The following is a 14,126-nucleotide window of genomic DNA, read 5'->3' as shown; positions in this document are numbered from 1 at the left end:
GGAGTGGGAGAGGGAGAAGCAGGGGGAGTGGGAGAGGGAGAAGCAGGCTTCCCGCGGAGCAGGGAGCCTGATGAGGGGCTCGATCCCAGGACCCTGAGATCATGACCCAAGCCGAAGGCAGTTGCTTAACGACTGAGCCACCAAGGCGCCCCTACAGGGGAATTCTTAAGAGCAAAGCCAGCTCCCACCTCCCACACCTCTACCCTGGCCCTGGCTTTCCTTTGCTCCCTCCTCTGACCCCCAGCCTGCACCTCAGATCATTTGAAATTCTTCCACTGGTCTTGCAGATGGATGAAGCCTGTCCTCTCTGGATTCCTCCTCACTGTTATCTTTCTCCCCACTCCCCTCCTCCTCCTCTAAAGGTAGGATACCTGAGGTCTTGAATCCACCAGATTTCAGAAATGGAAAGGAGTAGACACCTCTGCTAGGGCTCTGATGTGCAAGAGCTTCTAATCACTCCCTTGGAAATAGCTTTAAACACCAGGGACAGGGGCGCCTGGGTGACTCAGTTGTTAGGCATCTGCCTTTGGCTCAGGTCATGATCCCAGGGTCCTGGGATCGAGCCCCGCATCGGGCTCCCTGCTCGGCGGGAAGCCTGCTTCTCCCTCTCCCACTCCCCCTGCTTGTGTTCCCTCTCTCGCTGTCAAATAAATAAATAAAATCTTAAAAAAAATAAATAAACACCAGGGACAGTTTTGCGTTGCTCCTTTTTTTCTGGTGAGTAATTCCTAGAAGAGGAGGGGGAACCCAATGGGATCTCAGTTGCAAATCAGTTACATATTGTTACCGCCCTTGTATAGATAAAGAAACTGAGGCTCAGAGGTGGGGCATCTTGCCCAGGTTCTAGAGCCGATCTGTTTGAGTCTTTGCCTCTTCCACTGCCACTGGCCAGGACTTGGTTTGCGCTGAGAACTAGGCAGAACCAAATTTTAAAATGGAGAGAGGGGTCCTGCCCATCAGGATCCTGGTGTGTGAGTTGTGTGCATGGGAGAGTAAATCTGACCATTGAGTATTCTCTTGATCTAATATTGTGCCGATTGGACCTTAAAAAAAAATAACTAAGCAAATAACTGAACGAATAACTCCTGCAAATTCACCATGTTTAACCTCACACCAAACTTTTCCCCCACTTCAGGGCCTTCGCATAAGCTGCTCCTTCTGCCTGGAATGCCCTCCCCCCAAAGATTTACTGGTTGACTCCTCTCTCTTTAGGTTCTGCACGACTGTCACAGCGTCCTGGTGGCCTTCCCTGGATGTTCCATCTGAAGGCCATTCCCCCTCAGCATATCACAGCCCTTGTCACCATCTGTAACTATCTTTCATTTCTATTTGATTCCTGGTTTCATATCTGTCTCCTCCACTAGAATGTTGGCGTCAGTAGGTTTTCTTCCCACGGCTTTAGCTCCAGCCCTGAGAATAGTGCCCAGCAACAAATGTTTGTGGGAAGAAAGAAGGGCAGAGGGGCGCCTGGGTGGCTCAGTCGTTAAGCGTCTGCCTTCGGCTCAGGTCATGATCCCAGGGTCCTGGGATTGAGCCCCGCATCGGGCTCCCTGCTCCGCGGGAAGCCTGCTTCTCCCTCTCCCACCCCCCCTGCTTGTGTTCCCTCTCTCGCTGTGTCTCTCTCTGTCAAATAAATAAATAAAATCTTTGAAAAAAAAATAAAGGGCAGAAGGGAACAAAGAAATAAATGAGGGAACAAATGAGTGAATAAATAAATTAATGAAATGGGATAGATGAATAAAAGAGACTTTGGGGCTACAGGACCCCAAATTTCTATATTTGGAATATAAACCAACTGAGATTTAGAGAAACAAAAAGATAGTTATTTTATTTTGGTCTCAAAATCCTTATGTGAGGAGAACCGAGAAATTCTGTATAAAAAGGGGCCCTGGCTCCTGCTAGGGTGAATGTTGGGGACCAGCTTTGGAAGGGTCGGTGGGGAAGAAATGGGGCCTGAGGGCCCTGGAGGCCGGGAGCAGAGGGCAGCGAGCCGCGGCTGCCAGGGGAGGGGGCTCAGAACAGGTGGCGAGGGTGACTCAGTCGTCCCACTCATCGTCCTCATCCTCTTCGCCGGCCTGGTCCTCCCCTTCGTCTGGAGGGAGAGAGAAAGTGGGATTCAGGATGGGCAGAAGGGTTCAAAGGCCAGGGGTGGGGTGAAGTTCCTGGGGTCTGAGAGGTCAAGACTCAGGGTTCCGGGGGGCTGAGGTCCCCTGGGGGCCCATGCAGTTGAATGAAGAAGGGGCCCCTCAGAGGAGGGAGAGTGACGGTGTGGGCTGGAGTTGGAATGGAAGTTAATATCACTGTCAAAAATGTGGTGTCACACAAGGGTTAATGCTGGGTTTCTTTCTTAATGGGGCGAATTTAAGTATTACAGCGAAGGTGGAGTACATTACAATATTACTATTTCATAGCAGGCTAATGTTAATACTGTTGACCCATAATGGGTTATTGATGATCGCACTGTCAAAAGATGAGGCTTGTTAAAATATTGTCGTGTAATGGATTCTTACTAATCTTGTGGACCTACCCTGGGATTAATGTTAATGTTATCGGCAAAGATAGAGTGAATTCTATTATTGTTCCATGATGACAGTGTTAACACTGTCAAAAAGGAGATTGACATGAGAGTCATGATGGAGTGACTGTTACTATTGGTGGTAGCCGGTGGGGGTGTCTTCACTGGGAAGCGGGCTGGCCGTCCTGGCAAAGGGCGGGCTCTCACCTGAGGAGTGGATGGCTCTGCTTCTCTTCTGCATCACGTGCATCAAGGCTCCCACCAGCCCTTCTGAGCTCTGAGGGGGAGGCTGCAGCGCTGAGCTCTCTGGGGCCCCGGGCGTCTGCAGCAAGCGGGGTCCAGCACAGAGGGTTCAAGGCCCGCGACAGGAGCACTCCTCCCTGCCCCTTCCTCATCATTTCCCCTCCCATACACTCCATTCCCCTTCAGGGTTCCCAACCTACCTCTCCCCACCGGCCTCCCAGCCCTGTCACTGAAACCCAAAAGCCTGGGGCCTCTGCGAGTTTCAGCCCTGGGCCCCAAGATCCTGACTTGCCCAGCACCCCCGAGTCCCAGAGCCCCCCCCCCCAATCCTCCATCTCGCCCGTCTTCACCTTGTTCAGCTGAATTCCCTGCCGGATTTGATCCAAAAGTGCCCCCCGACCTCCACCAGGGGCCGGGCCCCCCACAGGCCCCAGAGCAGTAGGTGGGGGAGGGACTGGCCCATCCCCAGAGCTGGGTGGTGGGGGTGGTGGTGGTGGTGGTGGAGGCACGGGGGGCCCTCCAGCTCCAGGGGGCGGAGGGAGCAGTGGTCCAGAACGTACAGTGGCTGGAGGGGGTGGTGGTGGAGGGCCCCCTCGGCCTGGGGGTGGGGGTGCCCGGGGAGTTGGTGGGGGTGGAGCACCTCCCAAAGGTACAGGGGGCAGTGGACCAGAGCGACCCTTGTTGCTCCCGATTGTAGGGGGCCGGGGGGCCTGGTTTCCTCCTCTGGATGGCGGCGGGGGTGGTGGAAGCGGCTCTGTGGGGGGGGGAAATAACACAGAGCTATTGTTACAGTTCTCTTCAGAGCCTTGATTTTGCTCATTTGTAACATGGGCACCCCAACTGACCAACTCCTGATTCAAGCAGTGTAAGGGTACCCATGAGGACTGACAGACTGCAGTGTATCTCTTAGGAACCAGCTCCTAGGGCTGGAAAAGAAGGGGGGTGCTCACCCTGGCGCCTCATCTCCTGCCGCACAGCCTCCAGCCCGCCCTGGTCCTCAATGAAATCGTAGATAAGTTTGGAGGTCTCGGCATCCGTGAGCTGGGCCTCACTGATTCCTGCCCTGGAGAACAGACTCCGCAGGTCCGGGTCCAGGTTGTTTACCTGCCCAGGAGGAAAAAGGCGGCAAGGGCAGTGGTGGGGGAATAAGGTGGATAGGGGAGGGGCACGGATTATCATTGGGTCCACCCCAGAGGGGGGATCTGAGTGTAGAAAGGGTGGGGTCTGGGGGTAGGTCTGAGCCAGTGGACCACGGAAGGGTAGGCAGGTAGTTAAGTGGGTCAAGGGGTCTTTGGAATTACTCACGTCAAATCCATTCTGGGGGTCCCACCCCACGTGGCTGACATGTCTGGGGGAGGTGAGGAGATCCCAGTGAAGCCCCACTGCCCTTCCTTCCCTCCCTTCCTAGTGAAGCCCTCTTGCCCTCCCCTGCCCAGAGAGACTCTGAGGGGCCAGAATTACTGGATGAGACCTAAGTGAATGAATGAGTGACTGAATGAGAGCAGTAGTTATGGAATTAGAAGGGGTCCATGGTTTGTACTGCCCATCTGTCCAAACATCCCTTTTTCTACCATCCATACACCCATCCATTTGTCCACCTAGCCATTTGCATTCACCTGTCAGACCACCCATCTATTGTATATTTGTCTTTCTACTCATCTGCCCACATACATCTATTTACCCGCTTCTCTGCCAACCTGTCTTCACACATGCTTGTCCATCTACCCATCCATCTACCCATGTGCCCACCTTTCAATCCATCCACTCTTTTGTCTACCTATTCAACCACACACTTCTATTTATCCATTGAACTGTCCGTTCATCCACGCATCTGGCCACCTATCCATCCCCATCCACCTTCTCGGTGAACCAACCAGATATCCATCCATCTGTCCAGACACTCATCCACTCACCCATCCATCTACCCTCCCACTTCCCATTTACCCATTCACCCATCCATCCAACCACCTATCCACTCATTCCCCGACCAACCCATTCATTCATTCATTCATTCATTCATTCATTCATTCATTCATCCAGCCATTCATCTACCCACCCACCAGCCCACCCAGGGTGGGACTAAGGGGAAGCAAGTGAGGTGCCTAGGGCGCAAAAGTTAAGGAGGCCCTCCCTCTCAGAGTCATGAACTGCAGTTGCATGACCCTTAGAATAGCTGCCTCTGTAAATTTTGCAACATTAGTGCCTCACTTGCCTCTCCTTAGTCCTGGCCTTGCACCCAGCCACCTACTCACTCATCTACCTACCCACCCACCCATCCATCTTCCATCCTTCCATCCACCCAGCTCTCTTCCTGCCCATCTTTTCATCTGCCCACCCCCCCAACAGGGATCTGTGGGACTAGTGGGGAAAGGTTCTCACTTGAATCCACTTGGTGCACCAATATCAGCCTTGCTGATCTTCTTCTTCCCTGAGCGTTTCTTATCAGTTGGGCCAGGCCCAGGTGCTGGGAGCCCACGGTATCGTGAACTCGTGATGTCGGGGTTCTGGATGTCCACTGTTACTAGCCCCAGGGACAGTTGGCCAGATGCTGGGCCTGTGGGGAGAATAGGGTGATTGAGCCACTGACCTACTTACCTACCAACCAAAGCATAGGGGCAAGAGATAGGGCGAGTGTTGGGGGAATCTGTGTGTGTGTGTTTGATGGTCATGGAGGGTGTAGGTGAGGGGTCCAATTAGGGTTTATGGAGAAGTGGATGGGGGGGTTCCACAAACCATTCTTACCTTCACCAATTCATTTATTTATTCATCCACTCATGCTTTTCACTTAATTATTGATTCATTCATTCATGGCTCAGTAACCAATTAATTTGTTAAATCATTCATTCAGTCAGTCAGTCAATCATTGCTTTCTTCACTGATTGAAATGCTATGTCACTTATTCATTTACTTGCTGTTCAATTCATTCCCTCATTCATTAACTGAGTCAATCACCCATCCATCCATTCATCCATATATCCACATCCTCATTCACCTATATATCTGTACACCCACCTATACATCTATATATCTACATTTTCATCTTCCCATCAATTCATCCTCCACTGAGCTATCTATCCACCCACCCATCCACCCACCCATTTGCCCACTTATCTCTGCACTCCCCAACTACTCGTCCATCCACCCACTCCTCACCCATCTATCCATCTACTCCCCCACCCACCTGTCCACCCAGAGACACAGGGAAGAATCAGCACTCACCCCCTTGGTCTCCGCCTGGGTGTGGGGGCAGGGGTGGGATACCTCCTCTTCTCTCTGGAAAGATGGAATGGGTAGAGAGCTATTACAACCCTGCCATAGATTCCTGGGCTAGCCCCTTAGTACCTCCTTGAACTTGAAGACTCACCTTCATTGGCTGGTGCTGGTGGTGGGGGTAGCTGGCGTCTATCTGTGGAGAGACAGGTGGACTGGGAACCAGAACCATAAGAGGGGCTTCTCCAGCTCCCCACTCTTGCACACACTTCTGCCCAACCTCCTTTCCTCCCCGAAGGCCTCCTCACCTCCACTTTGCCTCTGATTCCTTTTTTGGATCTTCTCCTGCACCAGGGCCCGGAAGGCCTGGGCCTCGCCCTCATCTGCAAAGTTCAGCCCTGCTTGGCAGGCCTGCACACATCTTGGGCTCAATAGCCTTCCAGGCGCCCCCCCCACACACACCTTTCCCATCTCCTCCCCATACCCCACCTGAGGCCCAGGGGTTGAGGGGTCACTCACATCTCCAGCAAAAGTGTGGAAGAAGGGGGTGGGAGTGGAATAGACCAACTGTGAGTACAGCTCCTGTTCCCAGAGCAGCCGGCCAGCCTGGAGAGGTGAGGAGGGGGCACATTAGCAGGGAGGCATGTCCTGGGTGGCAGGCCTCTGTTATCCGGGCAAGGAGAATGGTGTCCTAATTTGGGGCCCCAGGATCAGATTGGAGACTTCCAGCTTATCATCAGAGTTAGGGGTCTAGATGTCAGGTGTGGAGGGTTGGGGTACCATATGGGAGTTAGACATTGCAGTCAGAGATTTGGATTTGGGATTCAGGGCCCCAGATGTGGGACTTGGGGGCTTGAATATGAGGGTTTAGGACTCCAGTCCTAGGAAACTGAGCCCATTCATAGACTCCATCTTACATCCTTCCTTTATGGGGGGCCTTCATCTGGGCAGGTAGGGCTCCAGTACTGGGAGTTGGAGTTGAGATTTGAGGTTCAGACACACAGACTTGAAAGTTTTGGGGGTGGGGGATTCAGTCAAGGTATATGCAATTTGATGTTTGTGAGGCAAAGCTATGACTTAGGAGCTAGGCAAACATTTAGGGTCCAGGAGTTTTGACAGGGGGATTTCTGGAACTCAAAAGTTTGAGTTTAGAACAGATTTGAGGTTCAGGTAAAAATACAATGCTCATTTTTTTTTTTTTTTTTTTGAGTTCATGAAACAGATTAGATTTAGGAGCTATACTAATAGTTGGGGGGTTATAAATCTTGACATGGGGATTCTGGGGTCAGTCATCAAAGACAAAGAAAGCCAAACCAGAGTTTGACCCTCCCACTTCCCATTTACCCATTCACCCATTCATCCATCTAGAGATGAAGTCTTTGGTTCTGGGGCTCAGGGGTTCACTGCTCTGTCCAAGGCCTTGGGGCTTTAGACACAGATCTGGGTTTGCGGGTTGAAAACTGGTTTGCACGTCCAGCGGGGGGATGGGGGTCACCTGAAGGCCATAAAGACGGATGAAGTAGGACTTCTGGGGGTTATCCTTCACGAAGCACACAGCCCCACAGTGCTCCTTGGTCCAGTGCTCAGCTCCAGGAGGTAATGCCAGGTACAGCTGAACAACGGCGGTGGCCAGTGTCTGGGAGGGAAGAGCAGGGCTCAGGGGAATCTGGTTAGCCAGAGGGTCTAGTTCTTCCTTGTCTGCGGCTGTCCTGGCTCCAAAGGAAGAGCCGAAGCCAGAGGGAAAGTAGACAGACATCGCAATCAAGATCTTCCTGGGATTGGTGAATGGGGGTAAGTGGGTTTTAGGAGAGGAGATGATGGAGAAGGGAAGGAAGAGGGGAGGAGGGGAAGAAAGAGGAGGAAAGGAGAATGATGGGGATGATGAGGAGGCAGAAGAGGAGGAGAGGAAGAGGAGGAAAGGGAGGGAGACAGGGAGGGCCAGGAGATCCCCAGCTCACCCAGCATTTCCGACCCAGCATCTCGAAGAGTCGCTGGTTCTCATGGTCCTGGAGGAGTGTGGAGGGTATGTTCTGCTGAACCCCTGGTCCTCCGCGACCCCCAGACCTGCCTCCCACAGGGCCCCCACTCATGGTGCCTCCCGCCCTTGTCCTCTCCGGTCAGGCTCTGGGTGCAGGGTAAGAAGAGGAACTTCCGCAGTGCACAGGGGAACAGGAAGTACAAAAAACCACAAGGGAAACAAGTCCTCCAGGGGCCCCTGGGTGGGCCCGGCCTCCTCCTCCCTCCCTCAGACAGGCTTGGACCCTCCTCCCTCAGAATGGGGCCCTCCTCCATTTGGCTGGTTAAGACCCATCTTTGGGGCCAGCTCATGTCTTCCTCCCTCTTTCTTACTCCCCGAGGCCCATTTCCCTCGAACTGGCTCAGATCCTCCTCCCTCTGATTGGCTGGGAGCAAGAGCTAGGCCACTGCTGCACTTCTGCTGGAGGACGCTATGGTGGAGGGCAGTCCCGGGGCTGAGCGGCCTCCTTCCTCCCCAAAGCACCCAGCTGCTCTGGGCCTGAGGCCCAAGGCCCCTCGTGCGGAAGGGTTACCGTGTTAAAACTTTTCCTCTAATAACATTGAGTGCCTGGGATCCCCCCCCCCCCCCGTGGACCCCCCACCATGCACGGACCCCCAGCTCCCTTCCCCATCCCTTCCCCCTGCCTCCCCGCAGTTCCCAAATCACTTTCTGCTTCTCATCCCTTCACAGCATATGACTGCCTAGGCAACGTCTAGTTTAATCCCCCATTTTGTTTAATCCCCCGTTGCTTTTGAACCTTTAAAAGTCTGGATTCTTGAGGCGCCTGGGTGGCTCAGTCTGTTAAGCAGCTGCCTGCAGCTAAGGTCATGGTCCCAGGGTCCTGGCGCCGTGTCGTCGGGCTCCTTGCTCAGCAGGGAGCCTGCTTCTCCCTCTCCCCGATTGTGCTCTCTCTATCTCTCTCTCTGTGTCAAATAAATAAATACAATCTTAAAAAATAAAATAAAAGTCTGGATTCTTCAGAGTCTTGCTTTTTCTCCCCCACACAATGCACTACGTTTACCCAATGTTGATGTAAGCCACTGAATGTATGTGCCCCGCGGTGTTCTGACCTCTGTAAATATTGACCCATTTAAATCCTCCTAACAGCCTACGGGACAGACACCCTTACTGGGTCCATTTGCTCGTGGGAAGTGAGGGAACGGAGGCACGCTGGTTTTCCCGGTAGCTCCCAGCCAGCAAGTGGCAGGGCCCGGATCCCACGCCAGGCCGGCTGGGTCCAGAGTGCACACTTTCCATCACTGTGCTCTGTGCCTGCTCTCTGGTAAGATCTGCATCTGCCTCTAACCGTGGCTGCTCCTGTTCACTGCTGAACAGTAGTCCAGTTGTTGGTGTGATTTGTTTAGCTGTATTCTCCTGCTAACGGATGTTAGGCTGTTCTGGCTTTGGCTGTTAGGAGCTACACTGCTGTGTTTGCTCCCTTGCACATCTCCCGGTCCACTCGGGCACGCATACACTCGGGACAGGAATCAGGGGGGACTTGTAGGGTTTGCTTATCTCTGACTGGACCAGATTATGCCAGGCTCTTCTCCCAAGTGGATGCTAGCTCAGTCCTCACGCCTCCCTGGGCCTCAGTTTACCGTTTGGGGACATGAAGCTCTTGGCCACATACAGCACAACTCACAACTCAGCTTCTGGAACCCACAACCCACCAGGCAATTTCGTACCTCTGGGCCTGGAGCGCCTTCCAGCCTGTTCGTGAGGCAAGGCCCTGCATTGTTCCTTAAAAAGCCATTGCAGGGACACCTGGGTGGCTCAGTCAGTTGAGCATCTGCCTTCGGCTCAGGTCAGGATCCCAGCGTCCTGGGATCGAGCCCCATATGGGGCTCCTTGCTCAGCGGGGAGCCTGCTTCTCCCTCTGCCTGCTGCTTCGCCTGCTTGTGCTCTCTCTCTCTGACAAATAAATAAAAATTAAAAAAAAAAAAGCCATTGGTGGGGCACCTGGGTGGCTCAGTCGTTAAGCGGCTGCCTTCGGCTCAGGTCATGATCCCAGGGTCCTGGGATCGAGCCCCGCATCGGGCTCCCTGCTCTGCGGGAAACATGCTTCTCCCTCTCCCACTCCCCCTGCTTGTGTTCCCTCTCTCGCTGTCTCTCTCTCAAATAAATAAATAAAATCTTTAAAAAAAAAAAAAGCCATTGCATTCATTCATTTTAACACTGCTCATTGTGCTCCTGCCGGGTGCCAAGCCTATCTCCAGGATCTGGCACAAACTAGACGCTCAATAAACGTTTACTGAAGGAATCAATGAGGGATTAGTGTCTAATTTGATTTAGTGTTTTCTGAACTTTTTCTAAGTGCCTTACATTTATTAACTCGTTTCACCTTCACAGATGACCCCATGAGGTAAACGCTACTCTTATCCCCATTTTACTGATAGGGAAGTCGAGGCCCAGGGAAGTAAGCTAACTTGCCCAAGATCACCCGGCTCGTGAATGGTGGAGCGGAGGCCAAATATGTGAGAAGTGATTCCTAATCTGTCAAGTGTCACATGGGGGCAGAGACAAAATTCTTCTGCTCTTTCTCTGCCTTTTGTTCTCCACCTTCCTCTTCCTTCTTTCTCTGCCCCTAGATCTGTCTCCCTTAAGTCTATACCAGGGGGCCTTAAGCCTCTGCTACATTTGCATTAACATTTAAAAGTTCTGGGCGCCTGGGTGGCTTAGCTGGTTGAGCAACTGCCTTCAGCTCAGGTCATGATGCCGGAGTCCTGGAACGAGTCCCGCATCAGGCTCCCTGCTCAGCGGGGAGTCTGCTTCTCCCTCTGATCCTCTCCCCACTCACGCTCTCTCTCACTCTCTCTCTCTCAAATAAATAAAGAAAATCTTTAAAAAAATAAAATAACATTTAAAAGTTATATATTTCTGGGGTGCCTCAGTGGTTGAGCGTCCGACTCTTGGTTTCGGCTCAGGTGGTGATCTTAGGGTCATGGGACCGAGCTCCGTGTAGGGCTCCACGCTCAGTTCGAGGTCTGCTGAAGTTTCTCTCTCCCTCTGCTTCTCTCTCTCTCAAATAAATAAATTAAATCTTAAAAAAAAATTTTTTTTAAAGATTTAATTTATTTATTTGAGAGAGAGAGAATGAGAGAGAGAGAGCACAAGAGGGAAGAGGGTCAGAGGGAGAAGCAGACCCCCCGCTGAGCAGGGAGCCCAACGTGGGACTCGATCCTAGGACTCCAGGATCATGCCCTGAGCCGAAGGCAGTTGCTTAACCAACTGAGCCACCCAGGCGCCCCAATTTTAAGATTTTTATTTCTTTATTTATATGACAGAGAGAGAGCACAAGCAGGGGGAGTGGCAGAGGGAGAAGCAGACTCCCCGCGGAGCAGGGAGCCCGATGCGGGGCTCCATCCCAGGACCCTGGGATCCTGACCTGAGCCGAAGACAGACGCTTTTTTTTTTTTTTAATTTATTTTTTATTCTTATGTTAATCCCCATACATTACATCATTAGTTTTAGATGAAGTGTTCCATGATTCATTGTTTGTGCACAACACCCAGTGCTCCATGCGGAATGTGCCCTCCTCAATACCCACCACCAGGCTAAACCCATCCTCCCACCCCCCTCCCCTCCAGAACCCTGTTTGTTTTTCAGAGTCCATCGTCTCTCATGGTTCGTCTACCCCTCCGATTTCCCCCGCTTCATTCTTCCCCTCCCGCTACCTTCTTCTTCTTCTTTTTTTTCTTAACATATATTGCATTATTTGTTTCAGAGGTACAGATCTGAGATTCAACAGTCTTGCACAATTCACAGCGCTTACCAGAGCACATACCCTCCCCAGTCGAAGACAGACGCTTAACCGACTGAGCCACCCAGGTGCCCACAAATAAATCTTCTTTTTTTTTTAAGATTTTATTTATTTATTTGAGAGAGAGAATGAGAGACAGCACAAGAGGGAAGAGGGTCAGAGGGAGAAGCAGACCCCCCGCTGAGCAGGGAGCCCGATGCGGGACTTGATCCCGGGACTCCAGGATCATGACCTGAGCCGAAGGCAGTCGCTTAACCAACTGAGCCACCCAGGCGCCCCAAATAAATCTTCTTTTAAAAAGTTATATATTTCCTGTTCTTCTAAGTAGCAGACAGGTTTAAAATGTATACTCTTCTCTAACTAAAAAACCTAGAGTTTTGTTATTTTAGTCCCTAACAGAATGAGTTTCCCCACCCTGGAATACAGTGATTTGGTAATCGTTTTTCAGATTATCCAAATTATTGAATTACTTTGTTGACCTGCATAAGGAGTTGGGAGCTGGCTTATTTCACCTTTATGTATCCCCATCGGTTCTTGCTTTTCTGCACTGGATGACAGTCTTTGGTGACGTGATGCCCTCAAAGGTAATTTGCTCTCCAGGGCCTTCAAATAGATTTAAGAAGAACAAGAACCTTAATTTAGCTTTTATGGTTCTCAGCAGGAGGGTAGGTCGAACATGAGTCAGCCCACCACAGCTGGGAGCAGCAGTTCGAGCTTACTTCTTAGTAAGCCAGTGAATACCCAGAAAGCCCCAAGAACCAGGATATACCCAGTAACTTAGACCATCCTGATGTCCCTCCGCCACCTCCTCCTGCCACAGTCCCCCCACCCCCCGCCCCGGGGTCACCAGATGGAGAACCATTTCCTGTTTATATCCTGTGCTTATTTTGCTTTATTCTGAGAGGATACTGCCTACAAGATCCTGCCTGCCACACCTCAGGCCCTGAGTAGGGAATAAGAAAGACACCGTCAGTGATAAGACATGGGGTTATCTTCCCCACTTTGGTCCTACCGCACGACTGAGTCCACAGAAGAGACTAGGCACACATAGGGTCGGGTCCTACCGCTGTCCTCTAGGACCAAACTGAGGCCAAGATGGCAACATCTTCTTTGCCATGCCATCCTTCTTCTCCCCTTAGCCCCCCTGCCTCCCGTGGTCCTCTGGACCCCGACTGAGGGGCGCTCCCTAGGGACAGGCGGAAGGAAGCAGCAGTGCCCAACCCTCTGACCCAATCCTTTGACCATCCTGGAATGACATTCAGGTACATGACAAGTCTCGGTGGTGTGGGGCTGTGCCCCAGCATCCTAGGCCCCTGCCCATTCAATGCCGGAGCACCCCCGTCATTGTGACAACCGAACTTGGCCAACCAGGAATTTCTAAAACACACCCCCCAGGCCAGGAAGGAACGTGACCCTTGTCTGTCTTGTTCATCGCCGTATGCCCACCACTCTGGCACAAGGCACAAGACCCTGCATGCTGTTCAATCAGTATTTGTGGAATAATCATCCTACAGGCCAGCTATCTGTGCTGTGATTTACTGCCCTCTCTTCATCCCCCGCTGCCTGGGGAAAGGGGGAAGAAAAGAACTCAGTGCAGGCGCCAGCCTCTCTCACAGAGGTGTCTAAACCGTTCATGGATGCTATGGGCAAATGGGTGCTTTCTTAGGGGTGCTCGGGAGGGGGGCTGATTTCTAGTTCTGGTGGGGGTGGAGTGAGGATGGGGGCACACAGAAAAGCAGAGACACCTGGAAAGATAAGAATGGCTCAGTGGCGGGGCACCCGGCTGGCTCAGTCGGTCAAGCATGTGACTCTTGATCTCAGAGTCATGAGTTCAAGCCCCACGTTGGGCAGAGAGCTTACTTTAATAAAAAAGAAAAAAAAAATGGCTCAGTGGTTAGAACCACAAATTCTGGAGCCCTACAGCCTGGCTCTGGCTGTGCCACTTATGAGCTGTTTTGTTTTTTTTTGTTTTTTTTTAAGATTTTATTTATTTATTTTTTAGAAAGCGAGTGAGCGAGAAACAGCATGAGAGGGGAGAGGGTCAGAGGGAGAAGCAGGCTCCCCACCGAGCCGGGAGCCCGATGTGGGACTCGATCCCAGGACGTTGGGATCATGACCTGAGCCGAAGGCAGACGCTTAACCATCTGAGCCACCCAGGCGCCCTGTTTTTTTTTTTTTTTCCTTTAAATATTTTATTTATTTATTTGAGAGCGAGAGTGTGTGTATACAAGTGGGGTGGGGGCAGAGGGAGAGGGAGAAGCAGACTCCCCACTGAGCAGGGAGTGGGATGCGGGATCATTCTTGTTCCCAGGGGCCCAATCCTAGGACCCCGGGATCATGACCTGAGCAGAAGGCAGACGCTTAACCAACTTGAGCCACCC

The 14,126-nt window shown here is 52.0% G+C and overlaps 1 protein-coding gene across 1 annotated transcript; it reads right to left on the bottom strand.

Annotated features, from left to right (window-relative positions):
* Nucleotides 1-1,801: 1,801 nt before the first annotated feature.
* WAS (WASP actin nucleation promoting factor) lies at nt 1,802-8,121 on the bottom strand. Its single transcript, XM_035004201.1, has 12 exons — nt 7,927-8,121; nt 7,464-7,604; nt 6,488-6,574; nt 6,277-6,379; nt 6,123-6,164; nt 5,978-6,031; nt 5,138-5,312; nt 4,064-4,106; nt 3,709-3,862; nt 3,109-3,512; nt 2,723-2,837; nt 1,802-2,092 (listed from the first exon to the last, which is right to left on the bottom strand). The coding sequence occupies exons 1-12, from the start codon at nt 8,056-8,058 to the stop codon at nt 2,037-2,039; spliced, it is 1,506 nt and encodes a 501-aa protein (XP_034860092.1). The 5' UTR covers nt 8,059-8,121; the 3' UTR covers nt 1,802-2,036.
* Between the last annotated feature and the right edge of the window lie 6,005 nt (nt 8,122-14,126).

This window comes from Mirounga leonina, unplaced genomic scaffold, assembly GCF_011800145.1.
Source record: "Mirounga leonina isolate KUSES-001 unplaced genomic scaffold, KU_Mleo_1.0 Mir_101609, whole genome shotgun sequence".
NCBI lineage: Eukaryota > Metazoa > Chordata > Mammalia > Carnivora > Phocidae > Mirounga > Mirounga leonina.
This window is presented reverse-complemented; position numbering and strand designations above follow the sequence as displayed.

What these genes read in the sequence shown, in the direction of transcription:
- WAS (XM_035004201.1), bottom strand. Translation starts at nt 8,058, where the DNA reads ATGAGTGGGGGCCCTGTGGGAGGCAGGTCTGGGGGTCGCGGAGGACCA. An exon ending in GAATCAGAGGCAAAGTGGAG is followed by an intron (nt 6,165 to 6,276) that starts GTGAGGAGGCCT and finishes GTCTCTCCACAG; the next exon opens with ATAGACGCCAGCTACCCCCA. An exon ending in GCAGGAGATGAGGCGCCAGG is followed by an intron (nt 3,513 to 3,708) that starts GTGAGCACCCCC and finishes CCCCCCCCACAG; the next exon opens with AGCCGCTTCCACCACCCCCG.